Source organism: Sus scrofa, chromosome 9 (genome assembly GCF_054392235.1).
Source record: "Sus scrofa isolate SSC_HxYL_T2T_F1_AM1 chromosome 9, Sscrofa_HxYL_maternal_Yorkshire_Landrace_v2.0, whole genome shotgun sequence".
In the NCBI taxonomy this organism is placed as follows: Eukaryota; Metazoa; Chordata; class Mammalia; order Artiodactyla; family Suidae; genus Sus; species Sus scrofa.
In genome coordinates, this window is record NC_139391.1 from 3228158 (window position 1) to 3255998 (window position 27841).

General features: G+C 56.7%; 3 protein-coding genes and 1 long non-coding RNA gene across 6 annotated transcripts; 2 read left to right on the forward strand and 2 right to left on the reverse strand.

Moving 5' to 3' along the window:
• The first annotated feature begins 797 nt into the window (after nt 1–797).
• Nucleotides 798–2227, forward strand: TAF10 (TATA-box binding protein associated factor 10). The gene is made up of 5 exons (XM_021062337.2): nt 798–1056; nt 1198–1352; nt 1595–1659; nt 1756–1870; nt 2057–2227. The coding sequence occupies exons 1-5, from the start codon at nt 825–827 to the stop codon at nt 2144–2146; spliced, it is 657 nt and encodes a 218-aa protein (XP_020917996.2). The 5' UTR covers nt 798–824; the 3' UTR covers nt 2147–2227.
• Nucleotides 2198–8609, reverse strand: ILK (integrin linked kinase). 3 transcript variants are annotated; one of them, XM_003357131.5, is made up of 13 exons: nt 8546–8609; nt 7988–8087; nt 4821–4986; nt 4547–4642; nt 4270–4366; nt 4088–4171; nt 3903–3988; nt 3673–3782; nt 3437–3564; nt 3225–3346; nt 3023–3122; nt 2785–2915; nt 2198–2603 (listed from the first exon to the last, which is right to left on the reverse strand). In XM_003357131.5, exons 2-13 carry the CDS (start codon nt 8074–8076, stop codon nt 2454–2456), a joined length of 1359 nt encoding a protein of 452 aa, XP_003357179.1. In that variant the 5' UTR covers nt 8077–8087; nt 8546–8609; the 3' UTR covers nt 2198–2453. The 3 variants fall into 3 exon arrangements, with proteins under 3 accessions (XP_003357179.1, XP_005656653.1, XP_005656654.1); XM_005656596.4 differs by having other exon boundaries at nt 7988–8209; XM_005656597.4 differs by having other exon boundaries at nt 7988–8212.
• Nucleotides 8610–8750: 141 nt separating this feature from the next.
• Nucleotides 8751–17688, forward strand: RRP8 (ribosomal RNA processing 8). The gene is made up of 7 exons (XM_003357134.5): nt 8751–8955; nt 10763–11129; nt 11600–12059; nt 12145–12274; nt 12402–12508; nt 12589–12685; nt 12909–17688. The coding sequence occupies exons 1-7, from the start codon at nt 8857–8859 to the stop codon at nt 13026–13028; spliced, it is 1380 nt and encodes a 459-aa protein (XP_003357182.3). The 5' UTR covers nt 8751–8856; the 3' UTR covers nt 13029–17688.
• A 3167-nt stretch (nt 17689–20855) lies between these two features.
• On the reverse strand, nt 20856–27291 carry LOC146399660 (uncharacterized). Its single transcript, XR_014814510.1, has 2 exons — nt 27188–27291; nt 20856–26382 (listed from the first exon to the last, which is right to left on the reverse strand). It is a non-coding gene; the product is annotated as an uncharacterized LOC146399660 (long non-coding RNA).
• Nucleotides 27292–27841: the final 550 nt, after the last annotated feature.

Consider the following 27841-nt stretch of genomic DNA (forward strand, 5'->3'; position numbering starts at 1 on the left):
TGAAAGACAGTCAGCCCTCTGTACCCTCCGGTTCTGCATCCATGAATTCAACCACGAATTGAAGATATTCCGGGGAGGGGGGGAAATTCCAGAAAGTTATAAAAAACAAAAGTGGGACTGACCATGCAACTACTTACAGAGCATTTACATTGTATTAGGTGCTCTTAAGTAATCCAGAGATAACTTAAAAGTGAACAAATACTCTGCCATTTTATATAAGGGACTTGAGCATCCACGGATCTCGGCATCCATGGTGATGGCGGGGCGGTGGGGGGGGGGAAATCCAGGAACCCATCCTGTCCAGCCCTCCCCACCTATACGGAGGGCGGACAGTACCTCCCTCCCCATCTGCAGCAGCACTATGAGCTATACTGCTGCCCTCACTTCTGGGCGGCTGGCTTTCAACTCCACAGCAAACCCTTAAATGGTTGAATAAGGAGATCAGAAAGGATGTCAACTGGCAGGCGACCGGTGGTCCAGAGCTGTTGGGACGATGAGCCCCAAAGCAAGGCGCAGGGCTGGGTGAGGAGGCCTGAGACCCGCAGAAGCGAGTTCGCGACATTCGAGGACTCCCATTCCAGCGGAACAGGCTAGAAGGACGGGGGACGGGAGCCGAAATGTCCGCGCCCGGTCTCCGCCCTCCGGCCTTTGTCCAGCAGCAGCGAGCGGAGAGGCAGCGAGAAGAGGCGGGAGGCCAAAGGGAGGAGCGAGCGCGGCAGGGGCGGGGGCGGGGCGGGGCTCGAGGCGCGTGACGTCACCCCTGCTGGTGCGTAACGTGAGCGGAAGCGGAAGCGGCTCTGTTCGCCGCCTCTCCCACCGGCCCGATGAGCTGCAGCGGCTCCGGCGCGGACCCCGAGGCGGCGCCGGCCTCCGCCGCCTCGGCCCCGGGCCCGGCGCCCGCGGTCTCGGCCCCCGCCGCGCTGCCCGCCGGCACCGCTGCGGAGAATAAGGCCAGCCCCGCGGGGACAGCTGGGGGGCCTGGGGCCGGAGCTGCGGCCGGGGGCACGGGGCCCGTGGCGGCGCGGGCCGGGGAGCCGGCCGAGCGGCGCGGGGCGGGTGAGGGCCGGGCCGGGTGAGGGCGAGGGCAGCGCCTCGGGCTGGGCCCAGCGGCGGGTGCGGGCGGAGGGTGCAAGGCAGAGACCCCGCTGGGCCCCCGCGCTCCCACCTCCGTGTCTCACTTGGCTGGTTCTCCTCCAGCTCCGGTGTCGGCGGGCGGCGCGGCGCCCCCGGAGGGGGCCATGTCTAACGGGGTGTACGTGCTGCCAAGCGCGGCCAACGGAGACGTGAAGCCGGTGGTGTCCAGCACGCCTTTGGTGGACTTCCTGATGCAGCTGGAGGATTACACGCCTACGGTGGGCTTCCCGCCCGAGCCAGGCTGTTTGCCCGCTGTCACGCCAACTTGGGCCACACCACCTGCATCGGCAGCGTCCTCCTCCTCCTGTATTTACTGCCCCGCTAGCTCTCGTGATTGATCCCTTCTGTCCACACAAACTGGCAGCTTCCTGATAACCGGGGCTGGCTTCCACTCCCTCACCCGCCCGCCCAGCCCAGGAATGCACAGGATTAACTGACGGTCGTCTAATTGGTTTCTCAGATCCCTGATGCAGTGACTGGTTACTACCTGAACCGCGCTGGTTTTGAGGCCTCGGACCCACGCATGTGAGTAACCAGCCTCTGGGCAGGCTAGAGCCTTGGCTGCTTGTGTGTGGCGTTTGTTTTCCTTCGCCTTCTCACACCATTTTTTTCTCTCTCTAGAATTCGGCTCATCTCCCTAGCTGCCCAGAAATTCATCTCAGATATTGCCAATGATGCCCTACAGCACTGCAAAATGAAGGGCACGGCCTCTGGCAGCTCCCGAAGCAAGAGCAAGGTGTGAGGGGAGGCTCCCTGAGTCAGTAGTTCCTCCTGCGGCAGCAGAGGCTTAAGCTATCCTGAGACCCCTTTGAGGGAAGGAAACTGAGCCCTAGGGGAGGTGGAAGCCCTGCTCAGGGCCACCCACCCGGGACTGAAACCTGGAATGGCCGTGTTCAGCTGGTGCCCTTCCCTCTTCCCTCAGGACCGCAAGTACACTCTGACCATGGAGGACTTGACCCCTGCCCTCAGCGAGTATGGCATCAATGTGAAGAAGCCGCACTACTTCACCTGAGCCACCCGGTCTAAATGTCCTTGTCTGTCCCCTTGTCCCCACACCAGCCTGTTTTCATAATAAACTTTATTGTGACAGGCAGGGCTGATCCCTCCCGTGCTGGGAGACACCGTGTGGCAAGTGACAAAGCTTTGAGCCCATTCCCTTGCGGGGCCACAGTGGCAGGGCTGGGGGCAGGGGAGGGCCCCCGGCTGGGTAGTACCGTGACTGGAGGCAGGGGCGGCAGCCCGAGGCCTGCTGCTCTGGGGAGCTGCCCCCCCACAACGTGTCCTGACACCTCTGGAGTTCAGGCCAGGACTTGCCAGCCCTACTTGTCCTGCATCTTCTCCAGGATGGGAACGATCATGTCGAACTTGGGCCGCTTCGCAGGGTCTTCATTCATGCAGATCTTCATCAGCTTACACACGTGGGGGGAGATGCCTGGTGGGATGGTGGGCCGCAGGCCTTCCAGTGCCACCTGCAGACACAGGGAAGAACAAGGTGGGTCTCCGAACTTGAGTCTCATGGGGAGAGGCCCCTAGCCCTCCAGGCAGGATTCTGTACCGTTGAACAGATGTGGAAAGAGCCTACCCCCACTGCAGCTCTGGTCCCTACCACCACCAGTCCCCCAGCTCAAGTGTCTCCAGCTGTGGGCTCACCTTCATTCCAATTTCCATGTTGGAGAGGTCAGCAAAGGGGACCTCCCGCGTCACCAGTTCCCAGAGAAGCACTGCAAAACTCCACATGTCTGCTGAGCGTCTGTTGGTGTCTTCAGGCTTCTTCTGCAGGGCTGGAGGGACAGGAGCTAACTGTTCCCGCTGCCTGCCCTGCCTCTGCTCCCTCCCGCCCCTACTGAGTTGCCCCTTCTCTGCCTCCCGGCGTAGAGCCCTCACTCACCTTCAGGGGCCACCCAGGCAGGGGCATACATGCGCCCAGGGCACTGGAAGGAGAACTTGACGTCGGCCATGCTGATGCGGGCAGTCATGTCCTCGTCAATCTGCGGAAGAGGAGATCGATGTGAGAGGAGAGAGGTAAGTCCTGCTCTCGTCAGGGACGGGACTTCTGGGGGCCCGGGCCAGGACGGCAGCTGCGACCTCACCATGACACTGCGACTGTTGAGTGCATGTCTTGGGATCAGGGGCTCTAGCGTGTGTAGGAAGGCCATGCCTCTTGCCATGTCCAGTGCAAACTTCACGGCCTGGCTCTGGTCCACGACAAAATCTGAGAGGGGAGCCAAGAGTCAGACCGTCTGGCGAGGCGCACACGCCTCCCCTCCCGCTCCCTCGGCGAGGGCTGGCCTCCCCGACTCACTGGTGCCCTCGTGTAGCACGTTGTACAGGGATCCGTATGGCATCCAGTGTGTGATGAGGGTCGGGTGAGGAGCAGGTGGCGACTGACAGGCACCCAGCACCGGGAGCACGTTCGGATGGGAGAAGATCCTGGAAGGAGGAGAGCGTGTCCCTGGCTGAGATCAGTATAAATGGCCCCCCTCTGAGTGCTGGACAGGCTTCCTTGCCACCAGGGCTTCGGTTCAGGCCCTGCCCCACCTGAGCCGGGGACACTCCTCGTTGAAGTCCCTGCTTTTCCTGGTGCTCCAGTCGCGAACCTTCAGCATCTTCACGACGATGTCATTGCCCTGCCAGCGGCCCTTCCACAGCTGAGGGACAGGTGAGGGTCAGGAGGCTGGATCGGAGGCCACTGACCGGAGGAGACACTGACAAGGGTGCAGAGCAAGGGCCGTGGGGGGGGGCAGGGGGGCAGGAGGGGCGGGGGTCACCTCTCCAGAGTGGTTCTCGTTGAGCTTCGTCAAGAAGTTGAGCTGCTTGAAGTCAATGCCGGAGTGCTTGTTCAGAGTCCCGTTCCCTGAGGGTGCGGGCCGGTCAGGTCCCCAGCTGCCCCCCGGCCCAGGCCCGGGAGCCCAGGCCCAGCCCCTGTGACGCCCTCCCCTCGCCGCCGACTCACTGGGTCGAGTGCGGGTGGTCCCCTTCCAGAATGTGTCCTTGTATGGAATTCGGTTCAGGTTCTGGCCCATCTTCTCTGCCCGCTCTAGAGAAGAGAGCCGTGTCTCGGTCTCAGCTCTGGCGCGGTGGGAGGGGCCGGGCAGGGACACGGCAAGAGGGTGCGGGCAGGGGGCGGGGACAGACCTCGGAGCAGCTCTCTCAGGGGTGCCTTGGCTTTGTCCACAGGCATCTCTCCGTACTTGTTACAGATGCTGACGAGGGCCCCGTTAGCCACCAGGTCCTGCGGTCAAAGGTGGCTGTGGTGAGGGCAGTCCCAAGCGATCGTAAATGCAGACACAGCAGAGGCCCCGCGCGTGTCTCCCCAGCCCCTCTCACAGGCTGGGCTGAAGGTCTGGAACCTCTCCCTCGAGCTCTGACTTTGCTCCCTACCCATCCCCGAGCTCAGGGCCCGAGCACTCACCTCTGCCACCTGGTCTTGACCCCAGAAGCAGGCGTAGTGCAGCGGCACGTTCCCATGCTCATTCACTGCGTTGATGTCAGCTTTGTACTGCAGGAGCTGGTCCCCACAGCCAGACAGACAGGGGCAGAAGGCTCGGTCAGTCTCAGATGAGAGAGGAGCGTGGTGGCCCGCAGGGAGGGAGAGGGGACCTCATACCTCCTACCGATTTATAGTGCCTGCCCCGACTCCAGCCGTGTACATCAAGCAGGTGACAGAGGCAGGGGTTCGCACGTACCTTCTGTACGATATCACGGTGTCCGTGACTGGCTGCCAGGTGCAGGGGCGTGTCATCCCCACGGTTCATGACATTGATTCGTGCCCCTCGCATGATCAGCATCTCAACCACAGCAGAGCGGCCTTCTCGGCAGGCCCAGTGCAAGGGGGAGAAGCCGTGATCGTCCCTTTGAGGAAGGGGCAATGGTCACTGATCTGGAGGTGGGATGGGGGCAGAGGCTTTGATGCACGACAAACTGATAGCACTGCATGCTCCCTGGGAGACGTCACCTCTCTTAAGACTGCGACTCTCATTCCCGCCAGCACTCCCCAAAGCGGGCGGTTCAGACCTCCCCCCCCCCACCCCGACATCCCGACACATCCATAGGCTTCACTGTCTTGTCTCCATCACTCTCTCCCACCAGCCTTTCTTTCCTGGCCTGCCCTATCTGGTTGGGGCAGCCTTCTTCGTCTGGCTTCCTCTGCGCCCTCTGCATCATCTGTGGGTCCTTTCAGTTTCCTCTGCATCTTGCACATCCCCTACCACAATGCTTGTCAGACTTGTAGGACTGTAAAAGTCTGGTCTATTAGACTGTCAGCTTCCTGTGAGGAAGCTTTGACAGCAGCGGTTGAGGCGTGCTAAGCGGGAGGAGGGCAGCTGCGAGAGGAAAGCCACTACTCGTGGGAGAGGGAGCAGGCGTGCTGAAATGAAGATCTAAAGAGGGAATGGAATTAAGATCCTGTTTTGGAAAGGTTTAAGACGAAAAGGAGAAATGCTTCTGATGAGTCCTTAGCGATGAGCCGAACACCACCGCGTAAGACAGGAGCCTCTACTCAAACAGTCCTGGGCACAGAAAACAGAGGATGAGAATGGCTTCTTGAGAGAGAAAGTTGTACCTGACTTTCCCTTTTCCTCACACTTGTGTCTTATAAAGTAAAAAAGGGTACAAACAACAAGGAAACACCACAGGGTGGGTGTCGGGCTTGCCTGACAGCCCGGGGCCATAAAAGGCAACTCCCTCCAGTCCCGCAGCGGATCCCGGGGGCGGGGCCAGGGGCGGTCCCCGGCCCGGGCCAGCAGCCTCCGGATGCCTTAGTGCTGCAGTCACTTCCCGTGGGGGGGGCTCCAGGCCGGCCGGGAGCCGATCTGGGGTCCGGATGCCCCCACAGCCAGTGTGGGTGGTGGGCGTGGCCTTAAGCTCGATTTCCCTCCACAGCTGCCCCTCTGCTCACAAAGTCGGGCCCGAAGCTTTCCTGGGAGGCCGGTGTTCCCGCCCTCTCACTCAGCAGTCACCACCCCCTGCTTATCAGTCAGTTGTGCATCCCAGCTCTTAAATTTGTGCCCCAGCTTATCAGCCTTTGGCAGTCTAGCTCCAGAGCAGGCAGGAGGCTGTGGGCAAAAGCATGGGCACAGGGCTCTGCCCACTGCCAGGCTGCAGGTCACCTCAGAACCTGCACTTGAACTCCCAAGAGGCCTGTGGGAAATTCACCCCCACTTCACATCCGGCATGTAGCCAGCTGGGCCCGCAAACCAGCGCCAGTTCCAGTAACACAGCTCCACTTCACCTTCTGGCGGCAGTTTTCCTAGATGCCAGGTTCAGGTTCGCTGGACCTTGTCACCCAAGTCTTTATAACCCTAGCAACAAAATGGGAACTGCTTGCTGTCTTTGTCAAAGCACCCTTTGAAGAACGACATGGAAAATGGCACAAGTGGCTGCAAGCCCTGGAGAAACAGAGTAGAGCTGACCGGGACCCAGACGCCCGGATGAAGATGACAGGGTCCTCGCCGCTCACACCCAAGACCTCCATTCTCCCAACCTTAAGAAGAAACATTTTAAATAAAGAAAAGCGGCCATCCTCAATCAACCTTCACTACTGCTTTTCTTGCCTTCCTGTCTCAGCCAGCCTTACAGAACCTGTCTGCCTTTGCTTTCTCTACGTCCTCACCGCCTGTTCAACCCGCTGCAAGGCCGCGGCCTTGAGGGCGAGCATGACGGCTGAGCCTGGACCCCTAGCACCAGCACAGGACGTGGTCAGTGTAGATCCTTAAATGAAGGAGCCATGTGTTGTCTGGTTTCTTCCCGTTTTCCTCGGAAACAGCCCTCAGAGAGGTGATCGAATATGTCATTAATTGTGTGAATTCAGTAGTTCCTTCCAAGGGCCTACGGTCTTTGCCCTTTTGGCAGCCTGTACCACTGCTGACCACTCCCCTTCCTTGAGGCCTTCGCTGCTCTAAGCCCTATGACCACAGCCTCCTGTTTCTCCAACCTCCAGGTGCTCCTTTGGGGTCTGACAGGTTTCTCATCCCCGTGGGTTCAGACCCACCTCTTCAGGTGCCACCTCCGTGCTAATTATCTCCCAAAGCTGTGCCTCAAGGCGAGGGCTCTCCCGAAATCCAGGTCTGCACACCCAGCAGCCCACGCAGCAGCTCCACTCCACCACGTCGCCGCTTTAACGTGTCCAGAGTGGACCGCCACCCCCTTCGGTCTTGGCCCTCTCAGTGAAAGGACCTCCATGTACCCGAGGGCCTGGCCATCATTTCTGACCTTTCTCGCTGCCCTCACCAAGTCTCATTAACTCTTTCTCCTGCAGCTTTCAGGGTTCTGATCACTTCTTTCTCTTTCACCCACCCCGTTCTAGTCCAAGCCATCTCCACTTCTGGGATGCATCAGGCCGCTGCCTCTCTGCCATCTGCTCTTCACAAAGCATCCAAGATCCAGCAAGTCCTCATATCATCGCATGGCTTTATTAGAATAAATACTTGACTAAAGGCTACATATTCTTGCAGACCTTTGCAATCCTATCTCCTGTCATTCTCCACTTGTACCCAATGCTGCAGCCCACAGCAGCCCACCTGGGTCTTCTGTTCTGGGGCCAGAGTCATACGGAACTCTGGACAATTTCCCGCACACCCTCTTCTGTGTCATGCCCCCTAGCTTTTGCCCAAGCAGTTCGGCCAAGCTGGAAAGGTTCTCTGAAGCCTCTGCCTGAGAAATTCTTACGGAGCACTCAAGTTTCAGCTCAAACAACAGCTTCCTGAGTGGAGACCCCCCCTGCCCCCGACAGGCTGTGCTTAGCACTCATCCGACCGAGAGGAAAGTCCACCGCCAGCCCCGGAGCGGAGCACCGCACATCCGGCGAGGACCAGGTCTTTGCCCTTCCTCTCCCCCACCAGCCACCTCAGCTCACCCCTGGTTGAGGTCGTTCTCCGTGTTGTCCAGCCACAGGCGGACGGCCACCGCGTTGCCCTCCCGGCACTGAGCGAAGATGTCGTCCATAGCTGCGTCCCCTAGATTGGGGAAGCGTGGGGACTGCAGAAGGATCCAGGCAAGGGGGGTGGACCCCAAGCTCTGTCCCCTACTGGAGAGAAGTCTTTTTGTCGGGGTGGCGGTCTAGGCGCTGCGTCCTGGGCTGCTGGAAGTGTGGACGGAATTAGGGGGGCAGCAAGGTGATCCCAGACTGTGTCTGTGCCCCCGGGCGCGAGGGCAGGGCGGGTCGGGAGAGGCAGGAGGTGCCTGGGAGGCAGCACCTCCCACAGGGATGTCGAGAGCCAGCCCCGCGTCCCCACCTGCGAACCCGGCTGGGGGGAGGGGGAGTTCGGGCGCCCTAGACGCTGCGGGAGGCGACCGTAGGTCCTTCCCGGCGGCGGCCCCCGTTCCCCGCTCGGAACGGAGCGGGCGTGGGGAGGGGTGACGGCCCGGCGGGGATCGAGCCGTGGGGAGGGGGCCCGGCTGCTCGCACACTCACCGGGCCTCGGGCTGGAGGAGCCTGCTCCGGGGAACTCCCGTCCGGCCGCGCCCGCCGCCCGGCCCCGCCCCGGCCGGGCCCGGCCCGCTCGGGCCCGCGCGGCCGCCTTGCCCCCGCCCCCGCCCGCCTTCCTGGCCCTTCTAGCCGCCGGTGTGTGAACTCGATGGTCCCCGGCGCCGCGCCGGCTTGTCTAGCCGCCGCCGGCACTCGGTGGTTCCCGGCGGCGCTCGGGCGGCTTGCGCGCCGGGAGCCCCGGGACGCGCTGCGCACGTGGAGAGGCGCGCGGGCCCCCGAGCTCGCCTCCCGGCCGCATGTTTGAGGAGCCCGCGTGGGCCGAGGAGGCCCCGGCCGTCCCGGACCCCCGGCCGGTGCCCTTACGGCCGCGGCCCCCGGCAGCCTCGCACACCAAGGTGAGCGGCCCCTCGGGCAGGGCGGGCAGACCCCGGAGCGGAGGGGCGCGGCGGGCGGGCTGGGGGAGGGCGGCGGCAGCCCCGCGGCAGGTGGAAGGGCCCGGGCTTCCGAAGGAAAATGCCGTGGGAACTGAGGGGGCTGGCGGGCGGGAGGTGAAGCCGAGCGGGTTTCTTGGACGCGAGAAGCACGTGCGGAGCACCCTGGCGCAGGAGAGCCTGTCCTGCTAGGATCGCGCCCAGGAAATAATCCGGGCGGTGGGAACACCGAGAGTGAGAGGCGATGCCCCAGAAGTTGGAGAGCTGGATTAGAAATTCCGCGTATAAGGAAGGGTAGAAAGAAGCCGAGGGAGGATTTTAGCTGGGGATGATTTCTTCGGACTTCCGTGTTGAGGTCGTTGGTTCTTGCTGTGATTGGAAAGAGGAGGAGCGAGTGAGGGGCTGTCATTGAGCCCTGGGGGTTGTCAGTACCTCCTTTCAAAGGGAGGTGGTGCCCAGGGTCCCTAGGGCCTCCAAGGCAAGTGCCGGCCTAGGAGGGCCCCGCAGGACTTGAGCCCGGAACGGCCCCAGGCAGTAGCCCTTCTTCTTCAAGCCTCTGCCCCACTCTCAGGCTCTTCCTACCCTCCAGTCCGCCTCGGCACGGCCTCTACCTGCTTTACTCCCTTCTCTGCACCCTCTCAGCCCAGCGCTGTAACCCAACCCCTGGGCTCTGCTACAGCTTCTCTCCTCCCCCGCTTTTCTTTTCTTTTTAGGGCCACACCCCCGACATATGGAAGTTCCCAGGCTAGGGGTCCAATAGGAGCTGCAGCTGCTGGTCTCCGCCACAGCCACAGTTAAGGCAACACCAGATCTGAGCCACATCTTCGACCTATGCCTTCGCTTGCAGCAGCACTGGATCCCACTGAGTGAGGCCAGGGATCGAGCCCACAATCTCATCGACATTCTGTCAGATTCTTAACTCCCTGAGCATCGGGAACTCCTTCCCCTTTCAGGTTGATCTCTATATTTCTTCTTCTTCTTCTTCTTCTTTTTTTTTTTTTTTTTTTTTGCTTTGTAGGGCCGCACCTGTAGCATATGGAGGTTCCCAGGCTAGGGGTCCAATCAGAGCTACACTCTGCTGGCCTACACCACAACCACAGCAATGCCAGATCTGAGCCACGTCTGACCTACACTGCAGCTCGTGGCAACGCCGGATCCTTAACCCACAGGGCAAGGCCAGGGATCGAACCTGCAACCTCATGGTTCCTAGTCAGATTCGTTTCCACTGCCCCACGACGGGAACTCCTGTTCTCTACACTTCTTTAATACACACGAGTGTGATTCTGTCACTCCTGTGTTCAGAAGCTTCCTTACCTCTCGAAAGGTACCAGCTAGGAGTTCCCTTATGGCACAGCGAATGAAGGATATGGTGGTGTCACTGAAGTGGCCTGGGTTGCTGCTGTGGCACGGGTTTGATCCCTGGTCCAGGAACTTCCACATTCTGCAGGCACAGCCAAAAGCAAAAGAAAGGTACCAGCTAGAGGGAAAAGCCTGAGCTGAAGAGTTGGAACTCCTGGTCGCTGGCCTTGGTCCTGTTGCTCGTGGCCTTATCACACGTCTCTGGAGAACTCTAGTGCCTCATCACAGTGAAGCTCGTGGGGTGGGTGATTTCTCTGACCTCCAGCCTCCCAAAGGTGGGGATGGTGACAGGCTAGTTAGGTTGCCTGGGAATAATCCAGATGCCTCCACCCGGCGTCTGAGTCGGGTCCCCTCTCTGATCCGCAGGCCCCAGCCGTTCTCCCTGTCCCACTCTCACTCTTGTCTCCCCCAGGGATCCAAGCGCCGCCGGCTCTTGGCGACATTAAGGGTCCTGGAGGCAGCAGCTCTGCCCCGGCAGCCCCCCAGCCTGCCCGGTAGTGACTCTGAGGAGGAGGAAGTGGTGGAGAGGAAGAGGAAACACCCGAAAAAGGCCTTATGTGCCAGTGCTTCTCCCGAAGGAGAGAAGAAAAGAAAGAAGAAATGTCAAAATCGGGGCCCGCCTGGCAGTGACTCTGAGGTAGAGGAAGCGGCAAGGAATAGGTGCCACGAAGGGGCTCTTCGTGGCAGAGACTCTGCTAACAAAGAGACAGGAAAGAGGAAACACCAGAAACGGGCCCCTGCAGATCCTGTCCAGCACTTGGGCAGTGTTGCCCAAACAGGTATTAGTGTGTGTGGACAGGGCAGGGGTCGGCCGATCCTATGTAGGACAGAGCTGGGCTGCCACCAGAGAGTTTGGGCTTAGGGAATAAGAAGTACTTGCAGGCGTTCCTGTCGTGGTTTAGCAGGTTAAGAATCCGACTGGTATCCATGGGGATGCGGGTTCGATCCCTGGCCCTGCTCTGTGGGTTAAGGATCCGGCACTGCTGTGAGCTGTGGCGTAGGTCGCAGATGCAGCTCGAATCCCACGTTGCTGTGGCCGTGGTGTAGGCTGGCAGCTGTAGCTCTGAGTCCATCCCTAGCCTGGGAACCTCCTTATGTTGCGGGTGCGGCCCTGAAAAAGAAAGAAAAAAAAGAAGCAGCAGCAGCCCTTTCATCCACAGTCTGTCTCAGGCACAGGGGTGTGACCAGGATGACGTGCCGATTCAGGGGATCTTGCCTCAGATGTGCCTTCCTGTCTCCCTCCCTGCAGGTCCTAAAGCTTGGAATTCTAGTGCTGCAAATGACCCCACCAAGCCAAGCCCTGAGACCCCTTCCTCTGAACCCCCCCGCACCTTGAGTCGCAAGCAGTGGCGGAACCGGCAGAAGAATAAGCGAAGACAGAAGAACAAGTTTCGCCCCCCTCAGCCCCCGGGCCAGCCTCCGGAGCCGGCCCCTGCCCCCACCCAGGAGACAGAGGTGCCTCCTGCCGCCGGGCCAGATGGCCCCGGGGCCCGGGCCCAGGCCCTAAGGGCCCGCATGGCCCAGCGGCTGGACGGCGCCCGCTTCCGCTACCTCAACGAACAGCTGTACTCGCAGCCCAGCCATGCCGCGCAGCGCCTCTTCCAGGAAGACCCCGAGGCCTTCCTCCTTTACCACCGTGGGTTCCAGAGCCAGGTCAGGAAGTGGCCGCTGCAGCCCGTGGACCGCATCGCCAGGGATCTTCGCCAGCGGTGAGGGGTGGGGCACGTGAGGCGTGAGGCGGCTCGGTCCCGGCTGGGACCCCGCCCGCGAGCCATCCCTGCCTCCCACTCCCAGGCCTGCGTCTCTGGTGGTGGCCGACTTTGGCTGTGGGGATTGCCGCCTGGCCTCGAGCATCCGGAATCCTGTGCACTGCTTTGACTTGGCCTCCCTGGACCCCAGGGTCACCGTGTGTGACATGGCCCAGGTAGTCCCTTGAGATCAACCCCGTGTGCTGATCTCAACACGCCCTCCCTGCCCCCACCCTAGCCCTGGGTCACGTGCTTTCTCCTCCCTGGGTCACGTGCTTTATGCCACACTCCCGCTCTCCGCAGGTGCCTCTGGAGGATGCGTCTGTGGACGTGGCCGTGTTCTGCCTTTCACTGATGGGAACCAACATCCGAGACTTCCTAGAGGAGGCCAATCGTGTACTGAAGCCAGGGTAGGAGCCGCAGGCCGCAGGAGCAGGTGTACGTGCATGTGTGTGTCGGTGCATTCACTGGAACTTTCCGTCCTTCTCAGGGGTCTCCTGAAAGTGGCTGAGGTCAGCAGCCGCTTCGAAGATGTTCGGACCTTCCTGGGGGCTGTCGCCAAACTGGGCTTCAAGGTCATCTCCAAGGTGAGGGCCCAAAGAGGTCTGTCCCTGCTCTTGTCTCACGGGTGGCCCTTGGGCGACGGGCTTCAGGAAGGAGGTCGGAGCCAGACACAGGCCTCAGCTCACGGAGAGCACAGTTCACTCAAGAGCCCTGGGCAGCTTTCCGAGCAGGGGCGGGACATGGATGGATGTGTTTTGAGGAGCCGGGGTGAGGGTTTAGAGCTCATTGGGTCTTTTCTGCCCCCAGGACCTGACCAACAGCCATTTCTTCCTGTTCGACTTTCAAAAGACTGGGCCCCCTCGGGTAGGGCCCAAGGCTCAACTCGCAGGCCTGAAGCTTCAGCCCTGTCTCTACAAGCGCAGGTGACCTCTGGACCCCCCTTGGAAAGGGAGCCAAATCTTGAACCCCAGGCTCAGACTGTTCCCGGCCAGGCTGTGACCCAGGACGTGGTCACCCTTCCTCCGTCCCACAAGCAAAATGTAATGTGCGCCCTGGCTCAGTCTTGCTTTAATGAAGGCTTCTTGGTTCCAGGAAGTGTAAGGTCGTTTGGGCTGCAGCTGAAGAACAAGGAGCGTATCGTGAGAACACGGCGGTATCTGGAATTACAGGGCCCCTCGGAGTCGTGAAAGCTGCGTGGTTTGGGGTTCTAGGCATCTCTGGGTTAGGCTCCTCTTTCCGTCTCTCAGGAGCCCATGGGCTTCCTGTCCTAGCACTTTCCTTTCCTCTCTTCTCATTTTCCCACCTGCGGACGAGCTCACCCCAGCTCCTCCTACAGCTTGATCCTGTCCAGGTCTTTAAGGCAGCGCTTCTTGGCTCTGGGGCACTGGTGCCACCACCCTTGTGGCTGGGCTTCCAGGTTGCCCCTGTACTGAATACCTAATTCTCATCTCCATCTTTGGAGCCTCATGGCCCGAACTACTCCTGGTAGGGGAGTAGTCCTGGGGCTCTGATGTGTGTCAGGCTGAGAGCATAGATTTTGGAATCAGGTAGGACTGCCGCTTATTGCCGAGAGTCTTTTACCCTTAGGTTGGTTGGTGAGGGTTTTTTTTTTTTTTTTCTGATCACGCCTGTGGCATGCACAAGTCCCTGAGCCAAGGATCGAACTCACCACCACAGCTGTGACCATGCTGGATCCTTAGCCCACTGAGCCACCAGGGAACTCCCCCAGGAGTCTTTGAATCTTGAAAGTCACGTTCCTCATTTGGAAAATGCTAGGATTCCTGTCTCATGAGGTTGTTGTGTGGATTAACGAGGAAACATGTTGCCAGGGCTGGGTACACAGGAGGTGCTCGATAAACTGTAGCTGTGACTGTTGTGTGTTATAAGCCAGACTGTTTTCTAAGGATCTTCGCCAGGCATGGTTAGGGATTGAAGGGTAAAGAATGCATCTGTTGACTGAGAAAGACTTGGGGAACTCAAGATAGGCCTTTCAACATTCTTAATTGTATAGGGTACTTAAAGATTCCTGATGGGTTCTGAGTTGTTGCTGGAAGGGGTGGGGTAGGGTCTGGGTCTCTTCATCACAGCTGATTGGTGCCACTCGGGGTGGGCATCAGGCTCCTCGCTGGCAGGGGGTGTGTCTGTTTCTGCCCGGGAGGCGGCCAGACCAGCTTGTCCAAGGACAGCCAGTGCTGGGTCATGACCTGCCTGAGAGTCCTTGGCCTCTTGTGGAAGGCCTGTGCCGTGGGCCCAAGCATAAAACACAGCCTGTTTTACCTGATTCAAAGAGCAAGACCTGCAGGTGACCACTGGGACGCAGGTTCCAGGGCTCTGAGCCAGTTAGGTGCCTCCGGTAAGGGGGGGATGCTTAGGGGCAGTCTGTGTAGACCAGAGAGCGTGTTTGGAGGCTGGACTGGGAAGCGTTTAGCAGATAGAGTAGCTCAATACCTCGGCGTGGGCTTCTCTGCCAAATGCTCATCTGACTGGCAGCGTCTTACTCCTCCTTCCAGACGGGCCAGTGGTTTCCTTCTCCAGGACTCCCGAAGCAGGGCTGGCGTGTGCACCTGCACTCTTAGCGCTGTGTGCAAAGTGCGGCTTCAGGATTTAAATGTTGTGCGGTGATTGCTTTGTGCCATCGGCTGCTTCTCGCTCGTCTTTATCCTTGTGTTCCCAGAGCTGGTCCCTTGAGATTCTTCTAAGGAGGTGACAGGGACCAGCTGAGTGGGACTGATGAAAAGCAGGGGTGTCGCAGGAACCCAGGTTCAGGCCCATGATGAGGGCACCTGACGATGCCTTCAGACGATGGAGGAGGCAGGCAGGCAGGAGAACCTCTGCAGGTAGAACTGAGGGACACGGAGGCTTAGAGAGAGAAGGTCTGAAGCACGGCTTGGGCGTCTGGCTCGGGCAGCTGGTTGGCTAGTGATGCCGTTCAGGGTGGTGGCCTTTCGGTACCTGACTGTCCTTTGGAAATGGGACGTAAACTCAGCAGCCTGGAGGAGGTGCTTCGGTCATAGGGACAGGCAAGATGGCCAGAGTGTGATTGAGGAGAAGGGAAAAGGGCTCTGAGCTCTCAGGAGCATGTGAAGTCTGGGAAGAGAAGAATAAACCAGTGAAGGTGACAAGCTGAGAAGGTTTGGCCACAGATGCAGAAGTGAAACCAGGGGAGTGGACTTCACACGGAAGGGATGGGGAGGCTGTCAGATGCTGTTGAAAGGTCCGTAAAGTTGAGCGAGAAGCCAGATCGCAGCAGGAGAGGACTGCAGTGCAATGTCGAGGGCCTGTTGGAACTTACAGGGCGGCGTTCATGAATCAGTGACCCCAGCCAGCCCAGTGGGGGAGCTCGGCCTGCCCAGGAATGTAGGTGTAGCAGTGGAAAGAGTGAGCACTGAGGGATCACCCGGGATGGGAACCTTGCCGCCCCGTTGAAGTGAAATCGAGCAGAGGAGGCTCAGACCGTTCGCAAGTCAGCGATGGCAGTGCCGGACCACGGAATTTTATAGAACAGATGTGTGAGTGCAGACGGGAGCCGGCTCTTGCATTGGCAGTAATTGGACCAGGAGTCTGGGAGCCTGGGAGGCTGGGCTCAGAAATTGGAACTCAGAATAGTTCCCATAGGGAAGCAGAGCAGCGCCAGGCGATGGCAGTGTCCAGAGTGTAGTTATGGGGAGAGGACCCGGGAAGTGTGCGAGGGAGGCTCCAGGGAGACTGGTGAAGGCGCGCAGGGCTCAGGGCCTGGGAGGGCATCTGCATGGACTTGGCAGTTCTCCAGGGTGATGGTTGCGGTTGGCTCGTAGCAGGTGCCAACCCCTTGAAGAAGGGGGCGGGACCAGGAGATGTGCAGACAAAGGGTGGGAGAGGCTGGATGGCACGGATGTCAGAAGGATCGCACAGCCCACTGGAGAGGCTTCCGGTCGGGGGGGATGTGAGGCTGGTGAGTGGGGCTGGCTGCTGGGCAGCCCAGATCCAATACCCTGAGCGTCCTCTCCAGCTGGTCGGGATCCCCTGGGGAGACGGCTGTGACGGCAGCTCCACGGGGCAGGAGGCTCAAGCCGTCCATCCCAGGCCTGTTTTGGAGGAGCCGGGCCCCTCGCTGTAAGACACACGGCTCCTTTTACGGTGTCTCTGTTTCCCGGTGCCATTTATCCCCCTAGGCCTTGATTCGCTTCCCCTGGTCTCTCACCGTGCTCAGCAGGACCGCTGGGCTCCGCCGCCTCCCTTACTTGTGATTTGGATTCTCTCTCTGCCTGTCCTGGCTCGAGCCACCTGAGTAAATATCTTTCTGGGTCTGACGCGGGCCCCCGGCTCCCCCTCGCTCAGCCCAGCCGCCACGAGTGTCTCCATCCGTCGCGGATTCTGCAAGCAGGGCTCTCCTGAGTCGGGTCCTCCCCGCTCCATCATCAGCCTCAGGACAAGCTCCCGTTCAGGTTCTTGCCTGGGCTTGGGTGTCTGACGCTGGGAGTCTAGACCGAAGAGAGGACGGTGTGTTTCCTGAAGAAGTCACAGCACGCCGCTGTGTAAGCCGCGGTGAGGCCAGTTTAAGGAACAGTTTGCGAGCGGGAGGCCAGAGTCCTAGTACGCGGTACACGGGAGTGGGAAGGGGTCCAACTGGAGACTCCACTGGGACCATTCAGGAAGCTCGAGGTATTTATCCCCAAAGCCCAGGGACGGGGAATCTGGAGCCCGACTCCTGCCTTGGAAGTGCAGCGGCGAACAGAGGCCCGCTCAGGGTCTGGAAGGTGGCGACGTCAGCGCAGAGAAGCCAGGGGTGCGCCTCGTGGGCTCGGGAGGGAGGGGCAGACCACCCAGAATAAAGCTACAGGCGCCGGGGCCAAGGGGGCTGCAGAAGAGGGCCCAAGAGCCCTGGCCTGGGGCACAGAAACGCCAGTCAAGCAGGAACCCTCTCCCCTCCTGCTTCGCAGCTGGGTGCAGAGCAGTCAGCAGCTCTTGGGGGGCGCCCAGAGGGTCCCTCCCTCCCCAGCGCAGGCTCCTTGACTGAAGTGGAGCGGAGCTGGGAGGCAGAAGTAGTTAAAGGCACAGGAGGCGCCGGTTTAGACATTGTGCTCACTTGACTTTGGGTTTGTATCTTAAACTGATCATAAGACATCCGTGAACTGAGAAGGCGCTGAAGTCTTGGCCTTGCTGCTGCTTTTCTCCACAGCAGGAGACGCGTCCCCACAAACGGCCAGGAGGGGGTGAGAGACAGGAGCGGGCCAGGTTTGGGAGCGGTCTGTGCGCGGCTCCCTCGGCGTATGTCCCTTTAGAGGTTCAGGGCCTCTGCCGTCGGGGCGGGCTCCGCTTTCGTCCCTGTCACACGGCCCTGAGGTACTCGGGTCCCAAGGAGGCCGCGTGCTCTGGCGGAGCCGCCGCTCAGCTCCAGTAACTCCAGCGCTTAGGGGACTGCACAGGCCCTTTGTGGGTTTTCACAGCGACCTCTGCTCAGGTCGCCCTCTGTCCCTGCGCCCTCCCAGGCTGGCCACCTGGCAGCAGAGTCAACTCCCTCCCGCAGAAGTCACCTTACTGGTCCTGTTGCTCCCACTTCTGTCCCCAGAGCCAAGTGAGCGGTTTAAAATGGGCATCGGATACCTCGCTTCTCTGCTTAAAATTCTTCAATGGGGGAGTTCCCGTCGTGGCACAGTGGTTAACGAATCCGACTAGGAACCATGAGGTTGCGGGTTCGGTCCCTGCCCTTGCTCAGTGGGTTAACGATCCAGCGTTGCCGTGAGCTGTGGTGTAGGTTGCAGACGCGGCTCGGATCCCGCGTTGCTGTGGCTCTGGTGTAGGCCGGTGGCTACAGCTCCGATTCAACCCCTAGCCTGGGAACCTCCATATGCCGCGGGAGCGGCCCAAGAAATAGCAACAACAACAACAACAAAAAATTCTTCAATGGGGAGTCCCCGTCGTGGTGCAGCAGAAACGAATCCGACCAGGAACCATGAGGTTGCGGGTTCGATCCCTGGCCTCGCTCAGGATCTGGCATTGCCATGAGCTGTGGTATAGGTCGCAGATGTGGCTCGGATCCTATGTGGCTGTGGCTGTGGTGTAGGCTGGCAGCTGTAGCTCTGATTGGACCCCTAGCCTGGGAACCTCCTTATGCCACAGCATTGTTTTCCACGGCCCTAACATGTGGAAAACAAAAACAAAAAAATCAATGGATTTCATTGCTTTGAGAACAAAAGACGGCCCCTTCCCAGGCCCTGTGTGGTCTTGCTCAGGCCTCCCTTATTCAGCTGCATCTTCGCCAACTCCTTTTGCAGGAAACTCGAAACTCTAGGAAACTCTCGCCACGTGGGCCAGCATTTCATTCTTTAAGCCTTAGGAGCTGAGAGCTGTGGCTCCTTCTGCATTGTTGCACTTGTGTGATGTTTCCTCCTGGATTGTCACTTGTTGCGCCGTCCTCCCAAGATGCTCCTTTCCTGGCCAGTTCATTTGCCTCCTCCTGAGCCTCACAGCAGCAGCACCTTCTGTGGAAAAAACCGGGCTGGCTGCTCACCGAAATGTCCTTTTCCCGGACACAGTGTCCGATGTTTCCCGGCTCCTTGCATGGAGATGGGGCCCGGCCCGTGGCACGTGAGAAGGGGTGAGGTTTCGCTTCCAGACCAGGGCAGGGGCAGCGGAGATGCGCCGCCTCCACACCGGCACCCCTGCCTCTGCCTTCCGGGGCGGCCTCGACACGCGTGTTTTGACGATGGAGACGCCGGGATGTTCGAATCCCTGCTTAGAGGAGAGTGGCTGGACCAGGAAATCCACACTGGCTTTGAACAGGGGTAACCTCCCTGGCACTGGTCGTCTGGGGAGTGACGCAGAGCAGCCGCGCTGCTAAGTCTTCCCTGCACAGACCTGTGCCCCCTACTGTCGATCACACAGCCCCCCTCGTTTCCTTCAAGGGGCTTCAGCTGTTTAGTTGTCTCGCCAGATGCCAGTCAACGCTTCCCCGTTCTAAGAACTGGAGTCCTAGTTGGGGGGAAAAACGCTCACATGAGGAAGCTGAGGTACTGATTTTATCCGTTACATCTTCATGGTGGCCAAAGAAAAAGAAAAAAAAATCCCACTGAAGACTGTCTTAAAACACGATCAGATTTTTCTTCTCCTGAAACCGGAAGCCTGATGGATGCTGGTTATTGGCACCGGCTCAGCAGTTGGAGGGGGCTAGCAGTCGGGTGGGTGATGCCCTGGCCCCTCGGTTCTCATGGTCACAAGCTAGTGGCTTTTGATTGCGCAGAGGCCTTGCCCACTGCTACCCTTCCCAGAAGCCTGCGGTTGCCACAGCCCTGCCTTTGGGGCTTTACCTCAAGGGTTCCTCTGCATCGTTAGTGTTGTGGTGTAAATATGTTCCACTATGTGGCCAGGCCCATCTGTGAGCCTATTTGTCCCCCTGCCTTCTGATCACTTGGCCACTCCTCTGGTCAGGGCTGTTCTCCCCCAGCCCGGTGGGGGTGGGGAAGCCTGCCCTCCACTCAGTTTTCCCTCCTGGGTCACTTCCAGCACTGGGATGGGCGAGGGCATATTGGAGGCAGAAAGACTAGCGTAGTTGGGCTCCATCCGTGTGTTTCAGCGTTGGCTCGGGGTGTGGGGTGTTGGGGTTCTTTGGAGCCCCCTGTGGGGACGGGTGCACTTGCTGGCTTTGGTTCCTTCCTGGCCACGCTCCGCTCTCACTCCCCGTCGGCTCCTCAGCTTCAGACCCTGTCCGTGTACCTATCCTGCCAGGGCCCAAGCCCCTCACCCTGGCAAGCTGCCCTCCTTAAGCCTGGTTGCTTTTCTGGGAGCCCACAGACCGCGTGTGTGCCTGGGCTGCCGAACAGCCACATGCAGCCTCGCCAGCAGCTGACTCCTCTCCCTCTACCCAGCCGCCTCTGAGCTTGCCAGGTCTCTGGGTCCAAACCCCATTCAGAAGGGATTCAGGTTACTTCCTCCCAGGAAGCGTCTGCTGCAGGATCCCCCAGGGGCCGCATGGAGCTGGGTCTGTAAGGTCCCGAGTGTAGCCGGCCTCTCGCTGGAGAACGTAAGGCTGAGTGGCTGCAAGGTCTGTCCCTCTCATGGGAACATGAAATGGCTTTCGGCTTCTGCTGGAGTCTTTCTCCCTTGGCTTAGGAGGGAGGGAACAGCACCACTGCTTTGCCATTCAGGGAGAAGTTCTCTTTATTCCAAAAAATTCCCATCACTAAAGCTTCCATTTCTTTCTTCTTTTTTGGTCTTTTTAGGGCCGCACCTGAGGCATATGGAACTTCCCAGGCTGGGGGTGGAATTGGAGCTACAACCGGCAGCCTACACCACAGCCACAGCCACACTGACTCTGAGCTGTGTCTGCGACCTACACTGCAGCTGGTGGCAACGCCAGATCCTTAACCCACTGAGCGAGGCCAGGGATCGAACCTGTGTCCTCATGGATACTAGTCGAGTTTGTTAACCACTGGGTCACAACAGGAACTCCAATAGTCGGGTTCTTAATCTGCTGAGCCACAGTGGGAACTCCTGCATTTCTAACCTCACGTACAAGAAGAAGGTTGGTGGTCTCCGTGTCGGCGTTATTATCCTAGAGGAAATCCTACGTGGATTTATCGACCACCTGTACTTAACATCCTCTTGTGCAAGGATTCTTTTAAAATATGAATAGTTCCTGTGTGCACCTGCAGGCTTTTTATGGAGTATTATCAACAAACCTTATTTCTTATTTTTTTTCCTTTTATTCAACTGTTTTTAATACTCAGCCGTGTATCAATCAGGGCCCAGTCAGGAAGCTAGAAACCACAGTAAGTATTTCACATAGAGGGCATTTAATGCAGAGAATTGATTACAAGTGATAGAAAGCCGAACGCGTCAGAAGACGACGCTGATGTCATTAAAAAGTAGTAGCTGGAGAATTCAGGTAACCTGGGAAGACAAAGGGAAGAAGCACATGATTATCAAACCAGCAGCTCAGAGAAGGGGCCCTTGCTGGCTGGTCAGTACTCAGACCTTTGTGGGGGAAGCTCCTTGAACGTCTGAGGAACGGCATGACCTCAAGGGTGCTGACGGCCAAGCGGGGGCAGATCTGCCAGTACCACTGAGAAGTGTGGCAAAGCTGCTGCAGAGTGGAGGAGAAGCTGGTAGTTGGAGCCAGGTGTCTGCAGCTGGGGGAACTTGACGGCACCTGGAAAGGAGGTGTGAATACCACCCCCCCTCCTTCTTTCACTCTCCGTTCCCCTTTGCGGCACCCCTGTGGCGGTACCTAACAGAACCACCTGGCCTTGGGTTCTGGGAAATAGGATTTGCAGAGCCAGTGTGTGTGGGTGGGAGTCGAGAGGGAGGTGTGTTGCCCCGGGAGACAGAAGCGTGTAGGAGCCAGAAGGAGATGGGTGAGTAACGAGCATCACCCGTGCAGCTGCTCATGCATCCAGATGCCTGCCTCTCAGCTGGGAAGTAGCCTGTTGAGAGCATCTGCCACAGGAAATGCACCCGCCCCCCTGGTTGCCGTCTTGAGAGGTTAAAATCCTTGCAGCTGGGGTTCCAAGGACAAAGTAAGTTCCCCCAGGTGGGTGCGCTCCTTGGAGATCTGGGAAGTGAGGGTTGTCTTCCCGCTGCGTGGCTCTTTGCTGGAGGCGCGTTTAGGGGTCGGGCTTTCCGCAGCAGCATTCCCGCCACAGCCAAGCCCCAAAGAAGGACGCCTCCTGGGCGGCTGAAGTTCAACGTGGGACTGGAGGTTCAGCAGGTAAGATAAATCTACTCTGTTACAAGTCTGGCTGTGATAAAGTAGTTAAGAAAATTCCTGGAGGTTAAGTTACTCGGAAGCACTGGCAAGTCCAGGGAGTGAGGCTTAGAGAACAGACAGGAGCCACAGGAGGACGAACGAGTGCAGAGATGGAGGCCGCCCTTCGGAGTCGGGCAGGAAAGGCTGGCACTGCTGGCACCACTGCTGCCTGACTCTGCTCTCACGCTTGTTGGTCCGCAGACTGAGGCTGAGAGTCGCGTTACTCCTCCTCGGAGTCGATGGTGCTGTGTTAGGATCGGCTCGGGCAGGGCCGCTCTCCTGCTCTTTGTGACACTGTTTCCTTTATTCGGCACGTCTGTTCCTCTGCCGCCGTGTGTTGGCTGTGTGGATGCCTGGGTGTCTTTGGCAAACCAGATGGTGGTTTTGGTACCTGGATGTTGCGACAGAGACTGGCCTTGCCGGCTGTTCCGTACCCCACTTGCTTCTTGCTGGGGATCAGCAGGACCCTCCCAGCTTCCCTTGTTCTCCAGTGTGGCCATGAGACTGAGTCTAGCCCGTGGGAGAGCAGTGGAGCTGGGGTGTGCTGCTTCTCTGACGTGGTCCCACGTTTTCCTGGGCACAGTCCCCCATGTCTTTTCCATTTTGGCCAACTTGATGCCTTGGCGCATTTGACCTCACAAGCTACCCGTTGGAGATGATGAAGCCAAAAGCCCGGAGGAGTCTGAGCATCACTTGGAGCAGAGCCACCCACCTCAGGAACCTCTGCTTTGGCCTTCGTGTGAGTGAGAAATAAATGTGTATCTTTGGGGGCACTATATTCTTGGTTTGTTGCTACAGCGACTAGTAACTTTTCTTAAAATCCCTTTTAATTGAACAGGTCAGAAAAGTAAAAATAATAATAACGCCCATCCAGAAAAGTAAGCAAATGTGAAGCCTGGTGGTTTATCACAAGGCAACACCCATGGAACCACCACCCAAACTAAGAAACAGAACATTGTCAACACCCAGAGCCTCTCTGTTAAGTCCCTTCCCGAACCTCAGCAACTCTATTCTCTTGACTTCGCCAAGTTACCACCATCCTGGCTATTACGACATCCGTGTCCTCGCTTTCCCTGCAGTCTTACTAGTTAAGCATCCCTACCGAAATCCTACCTACCTGGGGTGTGTTTCCATGTGCCTGACCTCTTTCACTCAGCACTAGGTTTATGGGATTCGTCTGTGAGTTGAGTGCAGCTGAATTACACTCCTTTTTTTTTTTTTTTTTTTTTTGGTGTAGCCTCACCTATGGCATATGGAAGTTCCCAGGTCAGGGACTGAATCCGAGCCGCAGCTGCAACCTGTGCCACAGCTGTGGCAATGCGGGATCCTTTAACCCACTGCGCTGGGCTGGGGATCAGACCTGCACCTCTGAAGCAATCTGAGCCACTGCAGTAGGATTCTTTATCCACCGTGCCACAGTGGGAACTCCCTCATTCATTTTTATTTCTGTAACAATATCCCATTCTGTGAAGAAACCAGTTTATTGATTGAGTCAACTGCTGGTGTACATTTGGGTTAAATGGGCTGGGTCATGCTGCAGGAGATAAAAACCCTGAATAGTAATGGCTTAACCCCACAAAGGATGATTTTTGACTAGTGCCGCACATTGGCAGGGACTCAGGTACCTAAACTAATGAAACCCCGCTGCAGGACCCGCTTCCATAATCACTGGGGGGCAGTGAGACTAGACCACCCCCTGCGCAAAAGCGTCAGCCCAGATGTGCCACATCCTTTTTGCCCATTTAATTGACCGAAACAGGACCCACCGCCCCATAAAGCTCCCTAGATGGTCAGGACGTGGGCTCTTGCCGGCCCCGGAAGGAAGAGAAGCAGAGCATGAGCCGCGTCCTCACTGATGGGCGGTTTCCACGAATAGCACTGCTCTGAAGGGGCCGCAGGTGCCTCTGGAGTGCGCGTGTTTCTGTTGGGAATGTGGCTGCGAGGAAGACTGGTCGTGAGCTGTGTGTGTCCTCAGCTTTTAATAGAAAACGCAGACTGTTCACAGAGTGTTCAGCTACATACCGTCTCCGCCAGCGACGTGAGAGGTCACTCAATGCGTCTGTCTGCTCTCTCGTGGGATCCCCCCCAGTTCCGGCGTACAGTGTTAGGTTATGTGGTTTAACTTTGCATTTACCCGATTCCTAATGGGACTGACCTATGGGTCCCCCTCTGTGTTTGAAAACCCTCTTCTGTCGAGTGCTCGTTCAAGCCTCTTGCCCTTTTTTCCTATTGGATTGTCTTTTCCTTGTTGATTTTTGGAGAAGTTCTACACACACACACACACACACACACACACACACAGGCCACGGTCCCCTTTGCTTGTATGTGCTGTTCAATCGTCTCCTCTTCTGTGGTTTGCCTTTTCACTCCCTTAATGGGTGTCTGCTGACGAACCGAAGGTTTTGATTTTAATGTAGCCTAGTTTATCCATTGTTTACGGTTAGTGCTGTGTGTGCCTGTTTAAAGAGTCATTTGTGGGAGTTCCTGTTGTGCTTCAGTGGGTTAAGAACCCAGCTAGTATCCATGAGGATGCGGGTTCGCTCCCTGGCCTTGCTCGGTGGGTCAAGGATCTGGTGTTGCTGCGAGCTGCAGCCTAGGCTGCACATTTGGCCTGGATCTGGCGTGGCTGTGACTGTGGCGTAGGCCAGCAGCTGCAGCTCTGATTCCACCCCTAGTCTGGGACTTCCACATGCTGCAGGGGTGGCCCTCAAAAGAAAAAACATCGTTTCTACTCCAAAATGATGACGTTATCTTACTAAATTATATTCTGCAAGTGTTAGTATTGGCTTTTCATTATGCTGCAACCCATATGCAGCTGATTTTCCCGTGTGGTTAGAATAGGAGCCAAGTTTAATTCCATCTAGATATCTAGTTAATCTCAAAGAGTTCATTGAAAAAATTTTTTCCTGTTGCTGTCCACCTCTCTCTCTTTTTTCTACATATGTGTGAGGTTGTTTCTGGGCATCCTGAGCCATTCCTCGGTGTTTATGTCCGTCTTCACACCAGTACCTCGCTTTTTAAACTGCAGTAGCTTCTCATGCGTCTTAGTATGTGATACAGCAAGTCCCACACATTCTTCTTCTCTCAAAAGACTGTTGCTGGCCCTTGGCGTTTCCATGGTTGTCAAGCTCCCCAAAGACCCTGCTGGGATTTTCTTGTGCTATAGATCAGACTGGAATATTTATAATACTGGGGCTTCTAATTCCTTGGTCTTTGTGCTCCACTGAATTAATTGCTGTCCGTAATGTTTTATAGATTTACGTGCTAAGTTCTTCTCGCACATCTTTTGTTAGATTTATTCCTGACATTTACTGTTTCTTTTTCAAATGTCTTGCAAATGGGATCTTCAGAAGTTTCATTTTCTGCTTGCTTGTGTATAGAGGTACAACCGGGTGTTCCCGTCGTGGTATAGAGGAAACAAATCCAACTAGGAACCTTGAGGTTGCAGGTTCGATCCCTGGCCTCGCTCAGTGGGTTAAGGATCCGGCATTGCTGTGAGCTGGGGGTGTAGACCGCAGACGTGGCTCAGATCCTGCGTTGCTGTGGTGTAGGCTGGCGGCTACAGCTCCCATTGGACCCCCAGCCTGGGAACAGGTGTGGCGCTAAAAATAGATTTTTGTATGTGGACTGTGGAGCATCATCCTTGTTAAATAACCTCACTGACTGTAATAATTTATCTGTATTCTTTTATTTTGTAAAATAATACAGATATATCATCTCTGAATATCCTATCAGTTTTATTTCATCCTTTCCAGTTTTATATCATTTATTTCTTTCATCTTCACTGGCCAGGACATCCACCACCCTGTGCAAGGAAAGTGGTTTGGGTGGAAGTCTTTGAACCATTCACAGACTTGAAGGAAAAGCTTTCACTGTTTCATCACTGAGTGTGTTGTCTGAAGTGAGATTCTGATTCACAGCTGTCAGATTAATAATGTGCTCTATTTGGTATTATTTGTATCATGATTTAGATTTTGAATGTTGTCAAATGCAGCTTCTTAATTGAAACGATCACAGCTTTTAAAAAATTCTGTCAGCATAGCAGGCAAAAGATTTATTTCCCTCTGTAAAATCGACCTTGAATCTTTGGAATAAAATCAGCTTAGTTGATGATGTCCTTTTATGTGTTGATGAAAGCAGTTTGATAATATTTTGTATAGGACTTTTTTTTATCTGCTTGTGAGTGAACATAAATGATATTTTCCTATAAATCTTTCTTTCCCCACTCAAAACAATGCGTTCAGGTTCTCTCCATGGTGCTGCGTGTCCCTGTAACTCGTCTCCCTCTTCTCCGGAGCTCTGGCGGTGTCCCGTCTCCCCCGGTACAGCCCAGAGCTCTGGCCACAGCCGGAAAGGCCCCGTAGTATCTGGGTCCCAGTCGTGGGTCTCACCCGCCCCACCTTCGCTCACACCTTCCCGGCCACGCGGCCCGTCGGGCTGTTTACTCACTACTCCAGGCACGCCTCCGCCTCAGGGCGTCGCACTATTATTTCACGTACCTGGAAGAGTGTTTCCATAGATGTTTTTGCGGCTGACATCCACGCTTACTGCAGGTGTCTGTAAAATGCCAGCGTATCAGAGAGTTGCTCTCTAGCCAATGCTTTTCTTTGCTGTGGCCTTACTATGCTTTGTGTTTCTTTAAATAACTTATCAGCACCTTTTAAATAGCATGCTCATGTGTTTATATAATTATTATGTCTTTTCCCGCACTAGAATATAAATGCCAAGGGGGCAGGGGCTTGCCTGTTACTGTGCCCCTGGAATCTAGTACATACTTGTAGCTGGCATCTGTTTAGTGTTCCAGGTGTGTTTCTATTTAGAACATTTAACATAGCCAGGCCTCTAGTTAAGGACATTTAAATCATCCAAATCTGAGTTCCCGTTGTGGCTCGGCTGGTTGAGAACCCAACTAGTACCCATGAAGATGCAAGGTGGATCCCTGGCCTGGCTCAGTGGGTTAAGGATCCACCATTGCTGTTTGCTGGGATGCAGGTCACAGACATGGCTCTGGATCTATCATGGCTGTGGCTGTGGTGTAGGCTGGGAGCTGCAGTTCCAATTCGACCCCTAGCCTGGGAACTTCCATATGCTGCAGGTACGGCCCTAAAAAGAGAGATGGATAAATAAGTAAATAATCAATCCAAATCCTTCTGACCACAAAATAATGGGAGAAGAGTTTTCTTATAAATGGTCTCTTAAAAAGGTATATATGATTCTTGGTTCCACATTTCAAGTTAATTAGTCAGGCCAGGTTTCCCATAGTTAACAACTGTAAAATCTGAACAAAATACAAACAAAAACACAGTGATTTGAGGGCCCTGGAAAGTGAACAAAAGCAAGCAGAAAGCCGAGGAGAATTTACCTTTGAAGGCCTGCAGCTGCAGTGGGTAAGAGCTGTGATTTCTGTGGTCTTTCTGTCTGAAAGCTCTCCTTCCCCAGCCCAACCCTATCCCCAGTTCCAGAGGCAGAAAACCACACCCTCAGTGGCTCAAAATAGCAGGGGACAGAGTTCAGGGCTAGTAAAGCCACTGGAAATTTAAGAGCAGAAATTTGGAGAGAGAGAGAGTGGTCTATGGAATGAAACCAAGGTGTGGGCATAAGCTCTGTCCACATCGTGGACGACCACTGAATTACACTTGCCCAGGGTTACTTAAAGGGACCTAGCAAAAAAAGCTGGCAGAACACGGCGAGGAGTCTATCCTTGAATGATAGAAATGCCCTGGCTAAGGCATGAACATTTGCTGCTTTCTTGCCCGAGTGCATTGCAAATGGATGTCCAGCGTGGGTGGTGGCTGAAGTGTCCGAGGACAGGGTCTGCCAGTGGAAAGTCGCAGGAAATTTAAAAGGAAAATCCCCAAAGCAAAGCTGTAGAAGAGGCGAGCCCCCAGATCTGCCCAAATTGTTGGCCAGTGACTAAACTAGGTCATTGCAGGCGAGGTGCGCCAAGGCTGGGCGGGAAAAGCAGCTGCTGGAAGCCGAAAGAGCTAAGCAGACAGAGCAGCTGTTGAATGCATAA

What these genes read in the sequence shown, in the direction of transcription:
- RRP8 (XM_003357134.5), top strand. Translation starts at nt 8,857, where the DNA reads ATGTTTGAGGAGCCCGCGTGGGCCGAGGAGGCCCCGGCCGTCCCGGAC. An exon ending in CGGCAGCCTCGCACACCAAG is followed by an intron (nt 8,956 to 10,762) that starts GTGAGCGGCCCC and finishes TGTCTCCCCCAG; the next exon opens with GGATCCAAGCGCCGCCGGCT. An exon ending in GCCAGGGATCTTCGCCAGCG is followed by an intron (nt 12,060 to 12,144) that starts GTGAGGGGTGGG and finishes TCCCACTCCCAG; the next exon opens with GCCTGCGTCTCTGGTGGTGG.
- TAF10 (XM_021062337.2), top strand. Translation starts at nt 825, where the DNA reads ATGAGCTGCAGCGGCTCCGGCGCGGACCCCGAGGCGGCGCCGGCCTCC. An exon ending in TGGAGGATTACACGCCTACG is followed by an intron (nt 1,353 to 1,594) that starts GTGGGCTTCCCG and finishes TTGGTTTCTCAG; the next exon opens with ATCCCTGATGCAGTGACTGG. An exon ending in GAGGCCTCGGACCCACGCAT is followed by an intron (nt 1,660 to 1,755) that starts GTGAGTAACCAG and finishes TTCTCTCTCTAG; the next exon opens with AATTCGGCTCATCTCCCTAG.
- ILK (XM_003357131.5), bottom strand. Translation starts at nt 8,076, where the DNA reads ATGGACGACATCTTCGCTCAGTGCCGGGAGGGCAACGCGGTGGCCGTC. An exon ending in GAGAACGACCTCAACCAGGG is followed by an intron (nt 4,987 to 7,987) that starts GTGAGCTGAGGT and finishes CCTTCCTCAAAG; the next exon opens with GGACGATCACGGCTTCTCCC. An exon ending in TGCCTGGGTGGCCCCTGAAG is followed by an intron (nt 2,916 to 3,022) that starts GTGAGTGAGGGC and finishes CTGTCCCTCCAG; the next exon opens with CCCTGCAGAAGAAGCCTGAA.